The sequence below is a fragment of the Xenopus tropicalis genome, chromosome 5, assembly GCF_000004195.4.
Source record: "Xenopus tropicalis strain Nigerian chromosome 5, UCB_Xtro_10.0, whole genome shotgun sequence".
NCBI lineage: Eukaryota > Metazoa > Chordata > Amphibia > Anura > Pipidae > Xenopus > Xenopus tropicalis.
This window is the reverse complement of record NC_030681.2, coordinates 9,780,573-9,802,330: the sequence shown is the minus strand read 5'-3', so window position 1 is coordinate 9,802,330 and position 21,758 is coordinate 9,780,573. Positions and strand designations below refer to the sequence as shown.

General features: G+C 41.5%; 1 protein-coding gene across 1 annotated transcript; it reads right to left on the bottom strand.

The window, feature by feature from the left end:
* Positions 1-12,342: 12,342 nt before the first annotated feature.
* LOC116410874 lies at positions 12,343-15,027 on the bottom strand. Its single transcript, XM_031902245.1, has 5 exons — positions 14,962-15,027; positions 14,253-14,426; positions 13,894-13,971; positions 13,608-13,676; positions 12,343-13,270 (listed from the first exon to the last, which is right to left on the bottom strand). Exons 1-5 carry the CDS (start codon positions 15,025-15,027, stop codon positions 12,590-12,592), a joined length of 1,068 nt encoding a protein of 355 aa, XP_031758105.1. The 3' UTR covers positions 12,343-12,589.
* Positions 15,028-21,758: the final 6,731 nt, after the last annotated feature.

Genomic DNA, 21,758 nt, shown 5'->3' with positions numbered 1-21,758 from the left:
CATCACACCGATCTAGTGTCATGTGACATGTCTGTCAGAAGTGTTAATAAAGTTGAGACTTCTTGAAGAATGAGGAGAAGCATTGTGTTTGTGTGCAGTTTCTCCTCTGTGTAAAAGGAAAGCTCACATGATACTGAGCTAATATAACATACTTATCCTCTCTCTTAACCAAAATGGCAACAAACCCACACAGGGCAGTTTGCCCCAGGCCCCTCAGCCACTAAGGGCTGCCCTGCGACCACTCAGGTCTGAAAACTCATCGACTGAAAAATTTTGACAGGAATATCTGGTTTATTTTGATTTTCATTCAAACAATGTGACATTAACTATTTATTGGGCTGTGGGGGCTGTTTGTGCCTCTGGGTACTGGGAATGCCAGGGGGGCTGTAAGGTGCCACAGACAGTCACTATTTATTGGGCTGGGGGGGCTGTTTGTGTCTCTGGGTACTGGGAATGCCAGGGGGGCTGTAAGGTGCCACAGACAGTCACTATTGGGCTGGGGGGAGCTGTTTGTGCCTCTGGGTACTGGGAATGCCAGGGGGGCTGTAAGGTGCCACAGACAGTCACTATTTATTGGGCTGGGGGGGGGCTGTTTGTGCCTCTGGGTACTGGGAATGCCAGGGGGGCTGTAAGGTGCCACAGACAGTCACTATTTATTGGGCTGGGGGGGGGCTGTTTGTGCCTCTGGGTACTGGGAATGCCAGGGGGGCTGTAAGGTGCCACAGACAGTCACTATTTATTGGGCTGGGGGGGGGCTGTTTGTGCCTCTGGGTACTGGGAATGCCAGGGGGGCTGTAAGGTGCCACAGACAGTCACTATTTATTGGGCTGGGGGGGGCTATTTGTGCCTCTGGGTACTGGGAATGCCAGGGGGGCTGTAAAGTGCCACAGACAGTCACTATTTATTGGGCTGGGGGGCTGTTTGTGCCTTTGGGTACTGGGAATGCCAGGGGGGCTGTAAGGTGCCACAGACAGTCACTATTTATTGGGCTGGGGGGGCTGTTTGTGCCTCTGGGTACTGGGAATGCCAGGGGGGCTGTAAGGTGCCACAGACAGTCACTATTTATTGGGCTGGGGGGCTGTTTGTGCCTCTGGGTACTGGGAATGCCAGGGGGGCTGTAAGGTGCCACAGACAGTCACTATTTATTGGGCTGGGGGGGCTGTTTGTGCCTCTGGGTACTGGGAATGCCAGGGGGGCTGTAAGGTGCCACAGACAGTCACTATTTATTGGGCTGGGGGGGGCTATTTGTGCCTCTGGGTACTGGGAATGCCAGGGGGGCTGTAAAGTGCCACAGACAGTCACTATTTATTGGGCTGGGGGGCTGTTTGTGCCTTTGGGTACTGGGAATGCCAGGGGGGCTGTAAGGTGCCACAGACAGTCACTATTTATTGGGCTGGGGGGGCTGTTTGTGCCTCTGGGTACTGGGAATGCCAGGGGGGCTGTAAGGTGCCACAGACAGTCACTATTTATTGGGCTGGGGGGCTGTTTGGGCCTCTGGGTACTGGGAATGCCAGGGGGGCTGTAAGGTGCCACAGACAGTCACTATTTATTGGGCTGGGGGGGCTGTTTGTGCATCTGGGTACTGGGAATGCCAGGGGGGCTGTAAGGTGCCACAGACAGTCACTATTTATTGGGCTGGGGGGGCTGTTTGTGCCTCTGGGTACTGGGAATGCCAGGGGGGCTGTAAGGTGCCACAGACAGTCACTATTTATTGGGCTGGGGGGCTGTTTGTGCCTTTGGGTACTGGGAATGCCAGGGGGGCTGTAAGGTGCCACAGACAGTCACTATTTATTGGGCTGGGGGGGCTGTTTGTGCCTCTGGGTACTGGGAATGCCAGGGGGGCTGTAAGGTGCCACAGACAGTCACTATTTATTGGGCTGGGGGGCTGTTTGGGCCTCTGGGTACTGGGAATGCCAGGGGGGCTGTAAGGTGCCACAGACAGTCACTATTTATTGGGCTGGGGGGGCTGTTTGTGCATCTGGGTACTGGGAATGCCAGGGGGGCTGTAAGGTGCCACAGACAGTCACTATTTATTGGGCTGGGGGGGCTGTTTGTGCCTCTGGGTACTGGGAATGCTAGGGGGGCTTTAAGGTGCCATCGACAGTCACTATTTATTGGGCTGGGGGGGGGCTGTTTGTGCATCTGGGTACTGGGAATGCCAGGGGGGCTGTAAGGTGCCACAGACAGTCACTATTTATTGGGCTGGGGGGGCTGTTTGAGCCTCTGGGTACTGGGAATGCCAGGGGGGCTGTAAGGTGCCACAGACAGTCAATATGTATTGGGCTGGGGGGGCTGTTTGTGCCTCTGGGTACTGGGAATGCCAGGGGGGCTGTAAGGTGCCACAGACAGTCACTATTTATTGGGCTGGGGGGGCTGTTTGTGCCTCTGGGTACTGGGAATGCCAGGGGGGCTGTAAGGTGCCACAGACAGTCACTATTTATTGGGCTGGGGGGGGCTGTTTGTGCCTCTGGGTACTGGGAATGCCAGGGGGGCTGTAAGGTGCCACAGACAGTCACTATTTATTGGGCTGGGGGGGGCCTGTTTGTGCCTCTGGGTACTGGGAATGCCAGGGGGGCTGTAAGGTGCCACAGACAGTCACTATTTATTGGGCTGGGGGGGCTATTTGGGCCTCTGGGTACTGAGAATGCCAGGGCCTATTTTGAATCCCAGTCCAGGCCTGTTCCAGGCAGACAGACAGAACCCAAGCAGGAAAGCAATGCCATGGAACACAACAGGGGAAACCAAAATAGGATGATGATGATATATACTGTACATCAGGTTCCTACCTGCTAGCAGTCAGGCAAACTGAGAAAAGCTCACAGTAGAGATTGGGGGACATTTTCCACAGGGCTGCCATCTAGTAGGGTGCAAGAGATACACATGGGGTCCAACTAGGAAGTATAATACTAGCAGACAACAATAATGTGTAATGCATGGAGTTCACACCTATAATGGAGACATTTGGGATGTACATGAAATACTAGCATTAGGTGAGCTGTCTATCTTTTTTATTCAAATGTTCTCTCAGAAACTTTAGATGGATCAATGGGAGATAAACCTGAGTCGGTTCATAGCAGCCCCAAATTCTGCCCCTGTCATATGCCCCAGTGCTGGTTACTCACTTGGGAGCTCACAGGAGTCTTCAAACTTCAAGGGGACCTGTCCTCCTAAGAAACAATTCCAAATAATTCCAAAATAAACTTTACTTACACTGTATTAATTATATTTAAATCTTGTTTCAGTCTTGGAATTTACAATTAGAGCAAGCAGACAGGTGCCATTTTATATTTTATGGACTCTACACTGTAGTGAATATAAAATCATCTTCTGCACATCTCCCACCATATCCCCATTTTTCCAGATGCTGTAGAACATTTGTGTTGCTTCCGTTCATTATCTGTTAGAAAGAGCCGGTCGTTTATATATGTCTCGTTACAAATGGTTTCTGTCAGTCCACGGCTCATAAGGGTATCGTTTGGGCCTGCTTTATTATATTGAATAATGTCGTTTTAGAGAAGGATTTCGGATTTAAATAGCATATTCCTGCTCAGAAGTGATTCAAAGGGGTTCATATATCAAAGTGACAATATAATAGGACTGCTTGCTCTCCACTCTTTCTATAAACCCATGAACTGTTTAATGCCCTTTAATTACTGGCTCTGTTGTTGTTTTTGGTTATAAAATCATTTAAGGAATAGTTTATTGGTACATTTTCATATTTTTGTATTACTTTGCTATTGTTTACATCTAGTAGTTTTACTATATTTTGGCTGTAGTGTAAATGTGTGTGGGGTGCACTATGGTCTTGTCAGGGAAGGTGCCATGAGGAGGGTTAGGGGGCACTTTGGGGGACGGAGCACAGTGGGGGACACGGCTGGCAGAGGCACCTTGGGGGTGCGGGCCCTGCTGTAAGTATGGACAGTTAGGACAGTTTAATATTACCTTTCACTGTTGTGTATAAAGGTTTGGCCTAAGTACCTCATAGTATTTAAAGAATTCAGTCCAAAAAAAAACCATCTAACCTGGTACAAGATCAGAGAGCCTGTCCCAGGTTCCCATCCAGACGGTTACGTTTTGGGCAGTTGGCACATCTTAGTTTATGTGCTATGGGCAAGTTATATGATCTCTGTAAGCGTCTGAGGGCCACGGCCCAGAAAGCCATTGCTGAGAGGGCTTTGGGTCACGTATGCATTAGTAAGTAAATGTGCTGTGATTTTTGGGAGTGTATTTGTCTTTTAAGCAATAGCCTCTTTATGTTTGCTGGGATCAGCGGTCAGTCTAATTATAGTGCATATTATTGAATTTGTAAGAAGTGTCCTTGATGCAGTTTCAATAATATGTTAAATATGTTATTAACCAGTTGGGTCTCTATAGGCCACGTTACCGCACATAGCTCTTGTTGTATGGTTGTTGTATAGTTGCTTGTAGTATGGTTACTGGTTACCCCTTCTCTGGAATAGTCTCTCACGTTCTATCCGTCGCTCTCCCAATCGCTCTGTCTTAGCATAGTTCCAGTATACACCCATTTATTGGAGAACAGTTGGCATTTTATAAATAAATCAAGAGCAAGAGACTAAAAAATTTAATTTTTATTACATTTTATTAAAAGCCATAGAAAGTAGATGTTCTATTAGGGTGATAAGCAGACATTTACCACTATTAAGAACATTGGGTTTGGGTCACGCTCTAAGAAAGTCACATCCCTTCCCATAGGCTGATCTGGGTTCTGACTTTATTCGTGATTCTTCTCTTTGTTCTGACGTATTAACTCCTTCCATGCAATGGCAGATAAACTTTAGAAGTCATTCTTTTTGCCTTCGTGTTATTAATTAGAATCTTGTCGGGAAGTGGCAACTGAGAAATCTTCTCAATTTAACATACAGACAGTTCCTTTTATTCACCTTAACTTCTTTCTTTGGTGCCATTGCCGGTGGAGAAGTTTGGCTGTGACTAGGCACAGCAGTAACCGGGGCCTTAACTTCTTCCTTTGGTGCCATTGCTGGTGGAGAAGTTTGCCTGTATCTGGGCACAGCAATAATCATGGTCTTAACTTCTTCCTTTGGTGCCATTGCCGGTGGAGAAGTTTGGCTGTATCTGGGCACAGCAATAATCATGGCCTTAACTTCTTCCTTTGGTGCCATTGCCGGTGGAGAAGTTTGGCTGTATCTGGGCACAGCAATAATCATGGCCTTAACTTCTTCCTTTGGTGCCATCGTCGGTGGAGAAGTTTGGCTGTATCTGGGCACAGCAATAATCATGGACTTGACCTCTTCCTTTGGTGCTATTGCCGGTGGAGAAGTTTTGCTGTGACTGGGCACAGCAGTAACCGGGGCATCTAAACAAGCCTTTGTCATTGGTTTCTTTCTTGGGATTTGGTCTCTAGTAACAAAACAAACTTGTTCTTTCATGGGACTGATATATCTGTGGAAATGAGGATTCTTTTTCCTGCCAACTGGTCTATGGGCTTCATGTTCCTTCTCATTTCTATTCTCCTGGCTCTCAACATTCAATAGACTTGCCCTTTGTTCCTCTTTGCTTTGGGTCTCACTATTAGCAGGAATATCATCGTCCTTTTTGGGTTTACTCTTTACATACCAGTAGATAGAGTACAGATCCAGCAAAATAAAGAATATGTCCTAAATAAACAGAGAACAACTCTAATTAAAAAACTGTTTAGTAAGTAAAGTAAAATATAACTGACAGCACGTTTACATTTTCTCTCCTTAGTTAACAGGTTCAATGTGCTAATATCAGTAACAATCAAACCCCTGTATGAACAAAAAGGCAGTAAGTTTGCCCAGAAGCAGTAACCCATAGCAACCAATAAGATGTTTACTTTTAAACAGGTGACCGGTAAATGCCTCCTGCTGATTGGTTGCTATGGGTTACTGCTCCTGGGCAAACTTAGGCAAACTTAAGTTTACATACCCCCCCTTTATATATTATATTATTCATACAATTAGTTTGCTCACCATAAGGGTTTCCCATATGCTCATTTCTTTCTGTGCATCACTGTTCATATTTTCTATAGGAGACATTCCCTGCAACAGAAGTAAATCAGTTAGTCAGACAGTTGGACACTCGCTCACTGAGTAACCTAATAACCCCCTTACACATAGTTGGGCCCCACACACAGCAGCCAATAGTTATTCAATTCGATTAGGCAATAAGGCAAATCATTGTATTCATTATTGTAACATATTACTAATCCTTCCCAAAGGCCTCTAATGAGTCCAGCTTACCTGGATGATGGCGCTTCTCAGCTCTTCATTTGATTTAGTGAGCTGGTTGTCTCTATTTGGAATAGGACACAGCAAGCCCTGCAATAGGAGATTAGAAATACACACAATTATTGGTCTCTAAAGACTTTCTTCCAAGTAGAGTTCCCTTAGATATTCAATTAACACCCCAACTCCCTGATATGTACGTATCACAGTCAGTTTTGGTATAGGAATCTCTGCTTTGGTAAACTAATATAAGGGTATCTAAATATAATATATTGATCTGTAAAACCAGAAATGTACACGTTCATTATGGCACCCCTCCCTTGTCCAGAAAACCCACCGTGATCCTTAACAGAACTGGTGAAATGAAAGTAGTAACTGTCAACTAGAAATAGTAACTTACATCGCATGTAATATCTTCAGGAAGCAATAAAGGTACCGGCCGGGGCCGTTCCTGGGAAATCACAACATCTCTGGTAGTTTCTTCAGAGAGTGGGCAAACTGGGAAAGATTCTACATATCTGTTTGCTTCATTGATTGTACAAAATGGATAAAATGTTTCATTGATATCTCGTTTCTGTAAGAGAAATGTACAAATATTAGATGGTAGGACAGGTTTGTGTAGCACAGTATCAACTCATAACAAATCCCAGGAGCCAGTGGGACAAACAGGGGACCAGAACACAGTAAAAAACCTGGGCTCCAAGGAGGCGGCAAAGATGTAAAAGTTAATAATTAAGATAGGAAAACCATAAATAGTCTGATTTGTAATATAGCGGCTCATTGGTAATAGAATCCCCCCCAAAAAAATCTCTATTACTAAACTAAAAACACGAAACCGGTGAGGCTGAAACAGAGACAGTAGAATAATGAGAGAAATCAAATTAAAGTTAAAAATGATATAAAACTAGAAATGATAAATTATAATAACTTTCTAATAAACCCCAAACATGACAGAAATACAAATATAATATTTACCAAAAATAAAGTAGTAAAAATTAGCAGAGTGCAGATGACTGACTTCATGGCTGAACTCACTCATCTGCTGCCTCTCAGCTGTAAGCAGGGCCTAAACCCACTTGCCTTATACTGACCATTGTGATGTCACAGAGGAAAGGGCCATGTGACTTCAACTGGTAGTTTGTAGCAGCCGCTGCCATGGCGACTATTGTCATGTCATCAGTGCCAATCACGGCCGTATAATATCAGCTGCCAGGCCCAGTGAGGGATTAAAAACTGATGCCACAATAAAGGGAAAGTGCTGGGAAATGATGGGCTGATATTTACTAGTTATTTGAATACCATTGTATGATACTAACTGGTATATCTCAAATGGTTAAATTCATATTTTATATAACTATAATATTCATTTATAAATGCAAGTAAAATTTGCAAGTAAGCAAAACTATTGCGCCAAGAGCAAATTCACGCACACACATTGCGCTGATAATGGGCAGCCAAATGCTGTAAAAACCATGGGGAGTTTGCCCAGAATAGCAGGTTCCTCACTGCATTAGCAAATAGCCCCTTATATCTTATGATGTAATTCACTATACATGTAACATTGGTGTCTGTTAAGGAGACTTAAGGTTTAAATGATTATTTAGTACTTGACACAATACATCCAATGTAAAACGTGTGCAGTTTTGCATCTTTACAAACTGGACGCAATTGCATTCAAAATTTGCAGAGTGGGGATTGTATTATTTCCAAAAAATCTCAATTAAAACTTATAATTAAAATTAGAAAACTAGAAGTCAGTATATTCAAGAGAATAAATCATAATGGCTTAATAAAACCTCACACATTAACCCAGTAAAAATAAACTGTGAACTTGTTATTCATATTGTTATCACTTATGTATGCTTTTCCAACCTTCCCCTATTTATCTTTTAGTCACTAAAATCCCTGCCTGGTTGCTAGGTAAAGTGAGACCCTTAGCAACTATTTATATATATATCTCTCAATTGTGAAATGTTTTCCCATCAATTCTCATCTTGATGGGAAAACATAATTATTAGAAATGTGAGTGTTATAAAACATGAAATATTTTACTTTCTGTTCTGTTGCAGTCATTTGAATTTCAGGCCTTAACCACTAACTGCAGTTTGATTGGACGTCACATTTTTGCTTGAAAATGATTGGGCGGGGACCCCAAGCTATGCATGGCTGGAAAGTAAAGAGTAACGGAACCCGCCAAGCTCAGTCAGCAGCAGGGGGCGAGGGAGTGTGTAACACTTTTCAATGTTGTATATTTGTTCAGGACCCCGTGGCTAATAAAATGGCAGCCACAGTTGCAAAAATATAAAAGATAGCCAATAAGTGGTCAACACAAACATTGCTGTAATTAAGCTCGAGGCTTTGCTTCCAGGAGCCCCCAGTATAGCTAAAGGCCTTCTCCCCAAACCTCACACTAAGTCGTCTTCAGAATGGGGCCCTCAATTACAGCTCTGGGCCCCCCATTCCACGCCTACTCACTGCTTTCTCTTAAAGTTACAGCATAAAAATAATCTTATGATTATATTTGTTTTGAAAGTATTATTTTTCGAACATTAATTCATTTATATTGGACCCCTTATCCAGAAAAGCCCTCCAGATAATAGATCCCAAGCACTCACTCTGGCTTTTACTAAATAAAAAGACCAGGCCCTTAGGATTCAACCTAAAAATGCTGGGATTCAGATAAATGCTGCAAATATTCCCAGAGTTCATGACAGAAGACAGTCCAATGAGAGACCAAGGGATAGATTTGGACAGGACTGTCTCCAGTAATAGTTATAAATGTTGAAATAAACAGTTTAGCTGCTCCGTTATAAAGATGAAAGGGGGAATTTACCCACCAGCAAGTGGGGATTCACTAAACGGACACAATGGAGAGTGCACGTTGCCATAAGTCATTAAGATACTCGCATCAGTATGAGCTTCTTGCACCCAATCTGTGTCAAAATAGAATTGCAATTGTGTCCATTTTGATGCATTGGGCCTTAGTGCAACAGATGCAAGTTGGAGTCTGGCTGCAATTATGCTGGAATGATGCGGGGGGGATGCAAAGTATTTGGGTTTGAAATGCTAAATGCTGCACCTGTGTTCATAAATGACCCTTTAAATATTAAGCGGTTTCGCATTTTAGAGATTTTCGGGAGCTTATTGCATTGTGAGATCTCGCCGGCGGTTGCCTTGATCCCAGCTTTGGATTTATGTTCCATTTTCCTCATGTGATGCCCTTTAATTACTGGCTCTGTTGTTCTTTTTGGTTATAAAGTCATTTAAGGAATAGTTTATTGGCACATTTTCATATTTTTGTATTACTTTACTTTTGTTTACATCTAGTAGTTTTACTATATTTCGGCTGTAGTGTAAATGTGTGTGCGGTGCACTATGGTCTTGTCAGGGAAGGTGCCATGAGGGGGGTTAGGGGAAGCGCTTTGGGGGACGGAGCGCAGCGGGGGACACGGCTGGCAGAGGCACCTTGGGGGGTGCGGGGCCCTGCTGTAAGTACGGACAGTTAAGTGTTACCTTTCACTGTTGTGTATAAAGGTTTGGCCTAAATACCTCATAGTATTTAAAGACTTCAGTCCAAAAAAACATCTAACTTGGTACAAGATCAGAGAGCCTGTCCCAGGTTCCCATCCAGACGGTTACGTTTTGGGCAGTTGGCACATCTTGGTTTATGTGCTATGGGCAAGTTATATGATCTCTGTAAGCGTCTGAGGGCCACGGCCCAGAAAGCCATTGCTGAGAGGGCTTTGGGTCACGTATGCATTAGTAAGTAGATTTGCTGTGATTTCTGGGAGTGTATTAAGAAATACCCTCTTTATGTTTGCTGGGATCAGCGGTCAGTCTAATTATAGTGCATATTATTGAATTTGTAAGAAGTGTCCTTGATGCAGTTTCAATAATATGTTAAATAGGTTATTAACCAGTTGGGTCTCTTTAGGCCACGTTACCGCACATAGCTCTTGTTGTATGGTTGTTGTATAGTTGCTTGTGGTATGGTTACTGGTTACCACTTGTAATACTTTTCTAACACTCGCATTCAAGACTTTGGCCGCACCCCTTCTCTGGAATAGTCTCCCACGTTCTGTCTGTCGCTTTTTCCAATCTCTCTGTCTTAGCATTGTTCCAGTATACACCCATTTATTGGAGAACAGTTGGCATTTTATAAATAAATCAAGAGCAAGAGACTAAAAAATAAAATTTTTATTACATTTTATTAAAAGCCATAGGAAGTAGATGAGGGTGACTTTCTTCGTGTCACGGCCCGAAGAAAGTCACATCCCTTCCCATAGGCTGATCTGGGTTCTGGCTTGCTCACCATAAGGGTTTCCCATATGCTCATTTCTTTCTGTGCATCTCTGTTCATATTTTCTATAGGAGACATTCCCTTCAACAGAAGTAAATCAGTTAGTCAGACAGTTGGACACTGAGTAACGTTAGTAATGAGTAACCTAATAACCCCCTTACACACAGGTGGGCCCCACACACAGCAGCCAATAGTTATTCAATTCGATTAGGCAATAAGGCAAATCATTGTATTCATTATTGTAACATATTACTAATCCTTCCCAAAGGCCTCTAATGAGTCCAGCTTACCTGGATGATGGCGCTTCTCAGCTCTTCATTTGATTTAGTGAGCTGATTGTCTCTATTTGGAATAGGACACAGCAAGCCCTGCAATAGGAGATTAGAAATACACAAGATTATTGGTCTCCCTTAGATATTCAATTAACACCCCAACTCCCTGATATGTACGTATCACAGTCAGTTTTGGTATAGGAATCCCTACTTTTGGTAAGTTTGATTAGTTTGGTAAACTAATATAAGGGTATCTAAATATAATATATTGATCTGTAAAACCAGAAATGTACACGTTCATTATGGCACCCCTCCCTTGTCCAGAGACCCCTCCGTGATCCTTAACAGAACTGGTGAAATGAAAGTAGTAACTGTCAACTAGAAATAGTAACTTACATCGCATGTAATATCTTCAAGAAGCAATAAAGGTACCGGCCTGGGTCGTTCCTGGGAAATAACAACATCTCCGGTAGTTTCTTCAGAGAGTGGGCAAACTGGGAAAGATTCTACATATCTGTTTGCTTCATTGATTGTACAAAATGGATAGAATGTTTCATTGATATCTCGTTTCTGTAAGAGATATGTACAAATATTAGATGGTAGGACAGGTTTGTGTAACACAGTATCAACTCATTACAAATCCCAGGAGCCAATGGGACAAACAGCCGGGGGGCAGAACACAGTAAAAAACCTGGGCTCCAAGGAGACAACAAAGATGTAGAAGTTATTAATTAAGATAGGAAAACCATAAATAGTCTGATTTGTAATATAGCGACTCATTAGTAATAGAATCCCCCCCAAAAAAAATCTCTATTACTAAACTAAAAACACGAAGCCGGTGAGGCTGAAACAGAGAAAGTAGAATCCCTGCTGTAAGTACGGACAGTTAGGACAGTTTAGTGTTACCTTTCACTGTTGTGTATAAAGGTTTGGCCTAAATACCTCATAGTATTTAAAGATTTCAGTCCAAAAAACCTTCTAACTTGGTACAAGATCAGAGAGCCTGTCCCAGGTTCCCATCCAGACGGTTACGTATTGGGCAGTTGGTACATCTTGGTTTATGTGCTATGGGCAAGTTATATGATCTCTGTAAGCGTCTGAGGGCCACGGCCCAGAAAGCCATTGCTGAGAAGGCTTTGGGTCACGTATGCATTAGTAAGTAAATTTGCTGTGATTTTTGGGAGTGTATTTGTCTTTTAAGAAATACCCTCTTTATGTTTGCTGGGATCAGCGGTCAGTCTAATTATAGTGCATATTATTGAATTTGTAAGAAGTGTCCTTGATGCAGTTTCAATAATATGTTAAATATGTTATTAACCAGTTGGGTCTCCTTAGGCCACGTTACCGCACATAGCTCTTGTTGTATGGTTGTTGTATAGTTGCTTGTAGTATGGTTACTGGTTACCCCTTCTCTGGAATAGTCTCTCACGTTCTGTCCGTCGCTCTCCCAATCGCTCTGTCTTAGCATTGTTCCAGTATACACCCATTTATTGGAGAACAGTTGGCATTTTATAAATAAATCAAGAGCAAGAGACTAAAAAAATTAATTTTTATTACATTTTATTAAAAGCCATAGGAAGTAGATGTTCTATTAGGGTGATAAGCAGACATTCACCACTATTAAGAACATTGGGTTTGGGTCACGCCCTAAGAAAGTCACATCCCTTCCCATAGGCTGATCTGGGTTCTGACTTTATTTGTGATTCTTCTCTTTGTTCTGACGTATTAACTCCTTCCATGTAATGGCAGATAAACTTTAGAAGTCATTCTTTTTGCCTTTGTGTTATTAATTAGAATCTTGTCGGGAAGTGGCAACTGAGAAATCTTCTCAATTTAACGTACAGACAATTCCTTATATTCACCTTAACTTCTTTCTTTGGTGCCATTGCCGGTGGAGAAGTTTGGCTGTATCTGGGCACAGCAGTAATCATGGTCTTAACTTCTTCCTTTGGTGCCATTGCTGGTGGAGAAGTTTGGCTGTGACTGGGCACAGCAGTAACCGGGGCCTTAACTTCTTCCTTTGGTGCCGTTGCCGGTGTGGAAGTTTGGCTGTATCTGGGCACAGCAATAATCATGTACTTGACCTCTTCCTTTGGTGCCATTGCCGGTGGAGAAGTTTGGCTGTGACTGGGCACAGCAGTAACCGGGGCATCTAAAGAAGCCTTTGTCATTGGTTTCTTTCTTGGGATTTGGTCTCTAGTAACAAAACAAACTTGTTCTTTCATGGGACTGATATATCTGTGGAAATGAGGATTCTTTTTCCTGCCAACTGGTCTATGGGCTTCATGTTCCTTCTCATTTCTATTCTCCTGGCTCTCAACATTCTCTAGACTTTCCCTTTGTTCCTCTTTGCTTTGGGCCTCACTATTAGCAGGAATATCATCGTCCTTTTTGGGTTTACTCCTTACATACCAGTAGATAGAGCACAGATCCAGCAAAATAAAGAATATGCTAATTGGAGAGCCAATGTCCTAAATAAACAGAGAACAACTTAAATTAAGTAACAGATTAGTAAGTAAAGTAATATAAAACTTACAGCACATATACATTTTCTCTCCTTAGTTAACAGGTTCAATGTGCTAATATCAGTTACAATCAAACCCCTATAGGAACAAAAAGGCAGTAAGTTTGCCCAGAAGCAGTAACCCATAGCAACCAATAAGATGTTTACTTTTAAACAGGTGACCGGTAAATGCCTCCTGCTGATTGGTTGCTATGAGTTCCTGCTCACTGGACAAACTTAGGCAAACTTAAGTTTACATACCCTCCCTTTATATATTATATTATTCATACAATTAGTTTGCTCACCATAAGGGTTTCCCATATGCTCATTTCTTTCTGTGCATCACTGTTCATATTTTCTATAGGAGACATTCCCTGCAACAGAAGTAAATCAGTTAGTCAGACAGTTGGACACTCGCTCACTGAGTAACGTTAGTAATGAGTAACCTAATAACCCCCTTACACACAGTTGGGCCCCACACACAGCAGCCAATAGTTATTCAATGTGATTAGGCAATTAGGCAAATCATTGTATTCATTATTGTAACATATTACTAATCTTTCCCAAAGGCCTCTAATGAGTCCAGCTTACCTGGATGATGGCGCTTCTCAGCTCTTCATTTGATTTAATGAGCTGATTGTCTCTATTTGGAATAGGACACAGCAAGCCCTGCAATAGGAGATTAGAAATACACAAGATTATTGGTCTCCCTTAGATATTCAATTAACACCCCAACTCCCTGATATGTACGTATCACAGTCAGTTTTGGTATAGGAATCTCTGCTTTGGTAAACTAATATAAGGGTATCTAAATATAATATATTGATCTGTAAAACCAGAAATGTACACGTTCATTATGGCACCCCTCCCTTGTCCAGAAAACCCACCGTGATCCTTAACAGAACTGGTGAAATGAAAGTAGTAACTGTCAACTAGAAATAGTAACTTACATCGCATGTAATATCTTCAGGAAGCAATAAAGGTACCGGCCGGGGCCGTTCCTGGGAAATCACAACATCTCTGGTAGTTTCTTCAGAGAGTGGGCAAACTGGGAAAGATTCTACATATCTGTTTGCTTCATTGATTGTACAAAATGGATAAAATGTTTCATTGATATCTCGTTTCTGTAAGAGAAATGTACAAATATTAGATAGTCGGACAGGTTTGTGTAGCACAGTATCAACTCATAACAAATCCCAGGAGCCAGTGGGACAAACAGCCGGGGACCAGAACACAGTAAAAAACCTGGGCTCCAAGGAGGCAACAAAGTTGTAGAAGTTAATAATTATGATAGCAAAACCATAAATAGCCTGATTTGTAATATAGCGGCTCATTAGTAATAGAATCCCCCCAAAAATCTCTCTTAATAAACTGAAAACATGAAGCCGGTGAGTTACACAATGAGAGTGAGGCTGAAACAGAGACAGTAGAATAATGAGAGAAATCAAATTAAAGTTAAAAATGATATGAAACTAGAAATGATAAATTATAATAATTTTCTAATAAACCCCAAATATGACAGAAGTACAAATATAATATTTACCAAAAATAAAGTAGTAAAAATTAGCAGAGTGCAGATGACTGACTTCATGGCTGAACTCACTCATCTGCTGCCTCTCAGCTGTAAGCAGGGCCTAAACCCACTTGCCTTACACTGACCATTGTGATGTCACAGAGGGAAGGGCCATGTGACTTCAACTTATAGTTTGTAGCAGCCGCTGCCATGGCGACTATTGTGATGTCATCAGTGCCAATCACGGCCGTATGATATCAGCTGCCAGGCCCAGTGAGGGATTAAAAACTGATGCCAAAATAAAGGGAAAGTGCTGGGAAATGATGGGCTGATATTTACTAGTTATTTGAATACCATTGTATGATACTAACTGGTATATCTCAATTGGTTAAATTCATATTTTATATAACTATAATATTCATTTATAAACGCAAGTAAAATTTGCAATAATACAAACCTATTGCGCCAAGAGCAAATTCATGCACACACATTGCGCTGATAATGGGCAGCCAAATGCTGTAAAAACCATGGGGAGTTTGCCCAGAATAGCAGGTTCCTCACTGCATTAGCAAATAGCCCCTTATATCTTATCATGTAATTCACTATACAGGTAACATTGGTGTCTGTTAAGGAGACTTAAGGTTTAAATGATTATTTAGTACTTGACACAATACATCCAATGTAAAACGTGTGCAGTTTTGCATCTTTACAAACTGGACGCAATTGCATTCAAAATTTGCAGAGTGGGGATTGTATTATTTCCAGTATTTGGTACACTTACAATTTCCTAAAAAAATCTCAATTAAAAGTTATAATTAAAATTAGAAAACTAGAAGTCAGTATATTCAAGAGAATAAATCATAATGGCTTAATAAAACCTCACACATAAACGCAGTAAAAATAAACTGTGAACTTGTTATTCATATTGTTATCACTTATGTATGCTTTTCCAACCTTCCCCTATTTATTTTTTAGCCACTGAAATCACTGCCTGGTTGCTAGGTAAAGTGAGACCTGTAGCAACTATTTATATATATATATATATATATATATATATATATATATATAATCAATTGGGAAATGTTTTCCCATCAATTCTCATCTTGATGGGAAAACATAATTATTATAAATGTGAGTGTTATAGAACATGAAATATTTTGCTTTCTGTTCTGTTGCAGTCATTTGAATTTCAGGCCTTAACCACTAACTGCAGTTTGATTGGACGTCACATTATTGCTTTAAAATGATTGGGTGGGGACCCCAAGCTATGCATGGCAGGAAAGTAAAAAGTAACCAATCCCGCCAAGCTCAGTCAGCAGCAGGGGGCAAGGGAGTGTAAAACACTTGTATCACCCAATATCAGTGTTTCATTTTGGTTCAAGATCTCTTTAATGTTGAACCTTTGTTCAGGACCCCTCGGCTAATAAAATGGCAGCCATAGTTGCAAAAATATCTAAGATAGCCAATAACTGGTCACCACAAACATTGCTGTAATTAAGCTCGAGGCTTTGCTTCCAGGAGCCCCCAGTATTGCTAAAGGCCTTCGCCCCAAACCTCTCACTAAGTCGTCTTCAGAATGGGGCCCTCAGTTACTGCCCTGGGCCCCCCATTCCACGCCTACTCACTGCTTTCTCTTAAAGTTACAGCATAAAAATAATCTTATGATTATATTTGTTTTGAAAGTATCATTTTTCGAACATTAATTCATTTGTACTGGATCCCTTATCCAGAAAAGCCCTCCAGATAATAGATCCCAAGCACTCACTCTGGCTTTTTTTAAATTAAAAGACCAGGCCCTTAGGATTCAACCTAAAAATGCTGGGGTTCAGATAAATGCTGCAAATATTCCCAGATTTCTTGCCAGAAGACAGTCCAATGAGAGACCAATGGATAGATTTGGACAGGACTGTCTCCAGTAATAGTTATAAATGTTGAAATAAACAGTTTAGCTGCTCCGTTAAAAGGGGGGATTTACCCACCAACAAGTGGGGGTTCACTAAACTGACAGAATGGAGTGCACATTGCCGTAAGTCATTAAGGTACTCGCATCAGTATGAGCTTCTTGCACCCTATCTGTGTCAAAATAGAAGTGCAATGGTTGATGCATTGGGCCTTAGTGCAACAGATGCAAGTTGGAGTCTGCCTGCAATTATGCGGGGGGGGGGGAAGGCAACTTATTAGGGGTAAAAACATGCTGAGTTGGGTTCATTATTAATAAAATATTAAGCAGTTCTGTGTTTTAGAGTTTTCCGGGAGCTTATTGGATTGTGAGATCTCGCCGGCGGTTGCCTTGATCCCACCTTTTGATTTATGTTCCATTTTCCTCATGTGATAACTACTAGCTGCAAACAGGCATTTAAACCATCACAAGCAGAAAGCCAGATTAATTGTGAGGATTTAATGGGTTTGCCTGTCATGAGAAAATAGAAAATAATGACTTTCATGGGCCGTGCCTTGTGCCTTTATAAACAGGGAGCAGGTTTAATGGGCATCGCTCCGGCGCCACTCATTCCCATCTGGTAATTATTCTCAGATCTGTCATTAGGAGCTTGTTGTCCTTCGGATGTTTATACTAGCTGGAAGGTTTAACACATTATCTATTAAAGTGGGGGGGGCATTAAGTATTTCAGTATCAACTGAAAAATGGCTGAAAGTAAGACTGACCGTACATTGAGAGCATTCCATGCAAGCAGATAGTAATGAATAATAAGCAGGGGAACAAAATAGAAGATCATAGCCACTAGTACTTTCTTTGGGTGGGGAGAATGGGAAAAATATTGGGGGTGGGGGTTGAATAGTAGCATTTTTATCCTGTATTATAGTACAGATATGGGACCTATTATCCAAATGCACCGAATTCAGTATTTTTGGGTTAGGCCAAATCCTTCTTAAATGATTCGGCCGAATAGATACTATGTATATTGGTTGCTTTGTTGATTGGGCAGGTTTGAGAATGTAATCTGCAGATTAAAACATGTCGGCCAGTGCACGTGCATTGGCACTTGGGAAATAAAGGAGGAGCTACAGCTCCACTTCACTTGCTGCTGTTCCTATTTCTTGGGCTGTTGGCCTTAAGGAATGGAACAAAAGAAAGGCGTAGGGCATATGTCCCCTACCCATGAACCATATTCAAATATAAAATAAGTTGGGGAGCAACGCAAGTATAAAAAAAGTTCCTAAGATTGCCAAATATGAGCTATGATTGGCTATATGGTAGGCCAGCCCTAGCATGGACTGGCAGCCTACAGAAGGTTCTGTTTGTCAGTACACCAGGTATTCAAAAATAAGCAGCTGCTTTGAGGCCACTGGAGCATCCAAGGGGTTGGTGTCATGATCGGTAACCCAAAACCCAGAACAATTGCCAAGGTCCCGGTCACAGCTCACACTTCTGCCTATAACAGCCACCTTTGGCTTCGGGTGGAGCCCTCCGCTACTCGGGTGCCGCCAGGTCTTAAAGTGAGAGGAACAGGGCAAAGGTTCTGGGTGAGCAAGGGAACCAGATCGTAAGGCGAGGACTGAGGCAGCAGAGAATCAGAGTCAGGCAGGCCGGGTCAAAACCAGAACAGTACCACAGTACAAAATCAGGATCCAGTAGGGAAGTCAAGCAGGCAAAGGCAGGCAGAGTTCAGTCGAAGTCAGGATACCGGCAATTGTCAGAACCAAATAGAACAGAAAGCGCAGGAACTAGGAGACCTATAACGGGCATGGACAGGAACAGGGTTTATAGGCTGGATAATTGGATTTTTGGAACAGGTGTGGGCAAAAAGAGACCAACTATAGCCATTATTCCTGCCTGGAAAACTAAGGATATTATTGAAGTGAACCAGGAACCCAGGTAGGAAACCTGCATAGTAAGCAATGGGTTCCTGGTTCAAATCCAGGCAGGATGTTACAGTTGGGGAGCAACATGTTGCTTGTGAGCCACTGCTTGGGGATCACTGGTGTAGGTATTTGTTGATTTATCCCACTGGCTAATCAGGTGGATATTATACATGATAATGCCACCTTAAGGTACAGGGCTGCCTAAAACTCTAAGGTAGAAGGTACTACAGGTATGGGACCTGGTATCCAGAATGCTCGGGACCTGGGGTTTTCCGGATAAGGGAATTTGGATCTCCATAACTTAAATCTGCTAAACATCATTTAAATATTGAATAAACCCAATAGGCTTGTTTTGCCTCCAATAAGGGGTAATTATATCTTAGTTGGGATCAAGTACAGGTACTGTTTTATTATTACAGAGAAAAGGGAATCATTTAACCATTAAATAAACCCAATAGGGCTGTTCTGCCCCCAATAAGGGGTAATTATATCTTAGTTGGGATCAAGTACAGGTACTGTTTTATTATTACAGAGAAAAGGGAATCATTTAACCATGAAATAAACCCAATAGGGCTGTTCTGCCCCCAATAAGGCTGTTCTGCCCCCAATAAGGGGTAATTATATCTTAGTTGGGATCAAGTACAGGTACTGTTTTATTATTACAGAGAAAAGGGAATCATTTAACCATGAAATAAACCCAATAGGGCTGTTCTGCCCCAATAAGGGGTAATTATATCTTAGTTGGGATCAAGTACAGGTACTGTTTTATTATTACAGAGAAAAGGGAATAATTTAACCATTAAATAAACCCAATAGGGCTGTTCTGCCCCAATAAGGGGTAATTATATCTTAGTTGGGATCAAGTACAGGTACTGTTTTATTATTACAGAGAAAAGGGAATCATTTAACCATTAAATAAACCCAATAGGGCTGTTCTGCCCCCAATAAGGGGTAATTATATCTTAGTTGGGATCAAGTACAGGTACTGTTTTATTATTACAGAGAAAAGGGAATCATTTAACCATTAAATAAACCCAATAGGGCTGTTCTGCCCCCAATAAGGGGTAATTATATCTTAGTTGGGATCAAGTACAGGTACTGTTTTATTATTACAGAGAAAAGGGAATCATTTAACCATTAAATAAACCCAATAGGGCTGTTCTGCCCCCAATAAGGGGTAATTATATCTTAGTTGGGATCAAGTACAGGTACTGTTTTATTATTACAGAGAAAAGGGAATCATTTAACCATTAAATAAACCCAATAGGGCTGTTCTGCCCCCAATAAGGGGTAATTATATCTTAGTTGGGATCAAGTACAGGTACTGTTTTATTATTACAGAGAAAAGGGAATCATTTAACCATTAAATAAACCCAATAGGGCTGTTCTGCCCCCAATAAGGGGTAATTATATCTTAGTTGGGATCAAGTACAGGTACTGTTTTATTATTACAGAGAAAAGGGAATCATTTAACCATTAAATAAACCCAATAGGGCTGTTCTGCCCCCAATAAGGGGTAATTATATCTTAGTTGGGATCAAGTATAAGGTTCTGTTTTATTATTACAGAGAAAAAGAAATCATTTATAAAAATCAGAATTATTTGCTTATAATGGAGTCTATGGGAGATGGCCTTTCCGCAATTCAGAACTTTCTGGGTAACGGGTTTCCGGATAAGGGATCCCATACCTGTATAATGATACTTAAATGCTGAATAGCAGAGAACAAACTGGATCATTTGGCTTTTACTTCATTCACTTTCAGTCAGATCAATCATGTTTAGGTATGAAGTCTTTGTCATTACATTTTCCCTGTCTATTCATAAGTTCATTGTGTTTCATTTATTCAAACTCTTCAGCCAAAAGTTGCCTTCGTCACCCCCCCCCCCCCATTTTAATTGATTTGTGATTCATTACCTAAATGGGAATTGATGTATTCTTTACATGGTCATTTCTCTGTACACCATTCTGTGTGTGCTAGTTAGGAAAGTGACAAGTCATTGCTTTATTAATAAAACCGGTGCTATGATTGGCTGCAAGACAATTGTCCTACACGGCTATACACACAGAGAACATTCATTTAATTTGGAATTAAATTATATGCTTTAGCCTGTCATCGGGTAATTGGCTGCTTTAGAGATTACTGAATCTCGGCCTTGGCGTCACCTCGTATTTGTCAAACAAATGAACAAAGATTATACACTAAATCAATCCCATGCTATTTACCATAATTCCTGTAGTACTGATTTATTATTAGAACGAACGCATGAAAGAGTCTGAGATGACTAAAACCGGCCATTACGGATGCACCAAATCCACTATTTTAGGATCTGTCCCAATACTGAAACAAATCAAATGAGGAAAAGGAAGGACTAAAGAGGAAACGCGTTTTGCGCACGGTGAAAATTTTCACCTTCTGGGTTTATGTGACAAAAAGTCACATGATTTTAAAGATTTGGATTCGGTTAGGCCAGAGACATGGATCCGGCCAAATCCAAATCCTGCTGAAAAAGGTCAAATTTTGGCTGAATTTGGTGCTTCCCTACTGGCCATACACATTTAGATTTTAGTCGTCTTACAGCAAATGTTCAGGTATCATCGTACGTTTAAAAAAGTAACATTCAGATTGAAATTGTAGGACTTAAGTCCTGGACGATGTTCTGACCATTAATAATTGGCAGACAACAATCGTACAACAACGTCCCAGAAATACACTGTAGGTCCCCCAAGGATATAATCACATAGGCAATACATGATGAGCAAATTTTTTCATCAGGCATTGATTCGTAGCGAAATTCTGCATTTCATTATTGCCGAATTGTTTGCTGATATTTCAGCAAAATTTTGCTGCCGACAATTCACGTCAAAAAAGGCGCGGTCTTGTCAAAAAAGTTGCATGCATCCAAAAAGTTTGGTAAATTTTTTGCCATTTCGCGACAGATTCGCTCACCACTAATCAGAATCTGAAATTTTCTAACCTGTCTGATCAACTATACAACTGATTGCCATGGTATGAGAATTGTCGGGACAAAAATTTGGAGTCCACACAAGGTCCAAAAACGACATTCCGATAAAAAATTCTCTCGGATTGGGGACGGCATCGGCTCGTTGATGCGGTCCCTG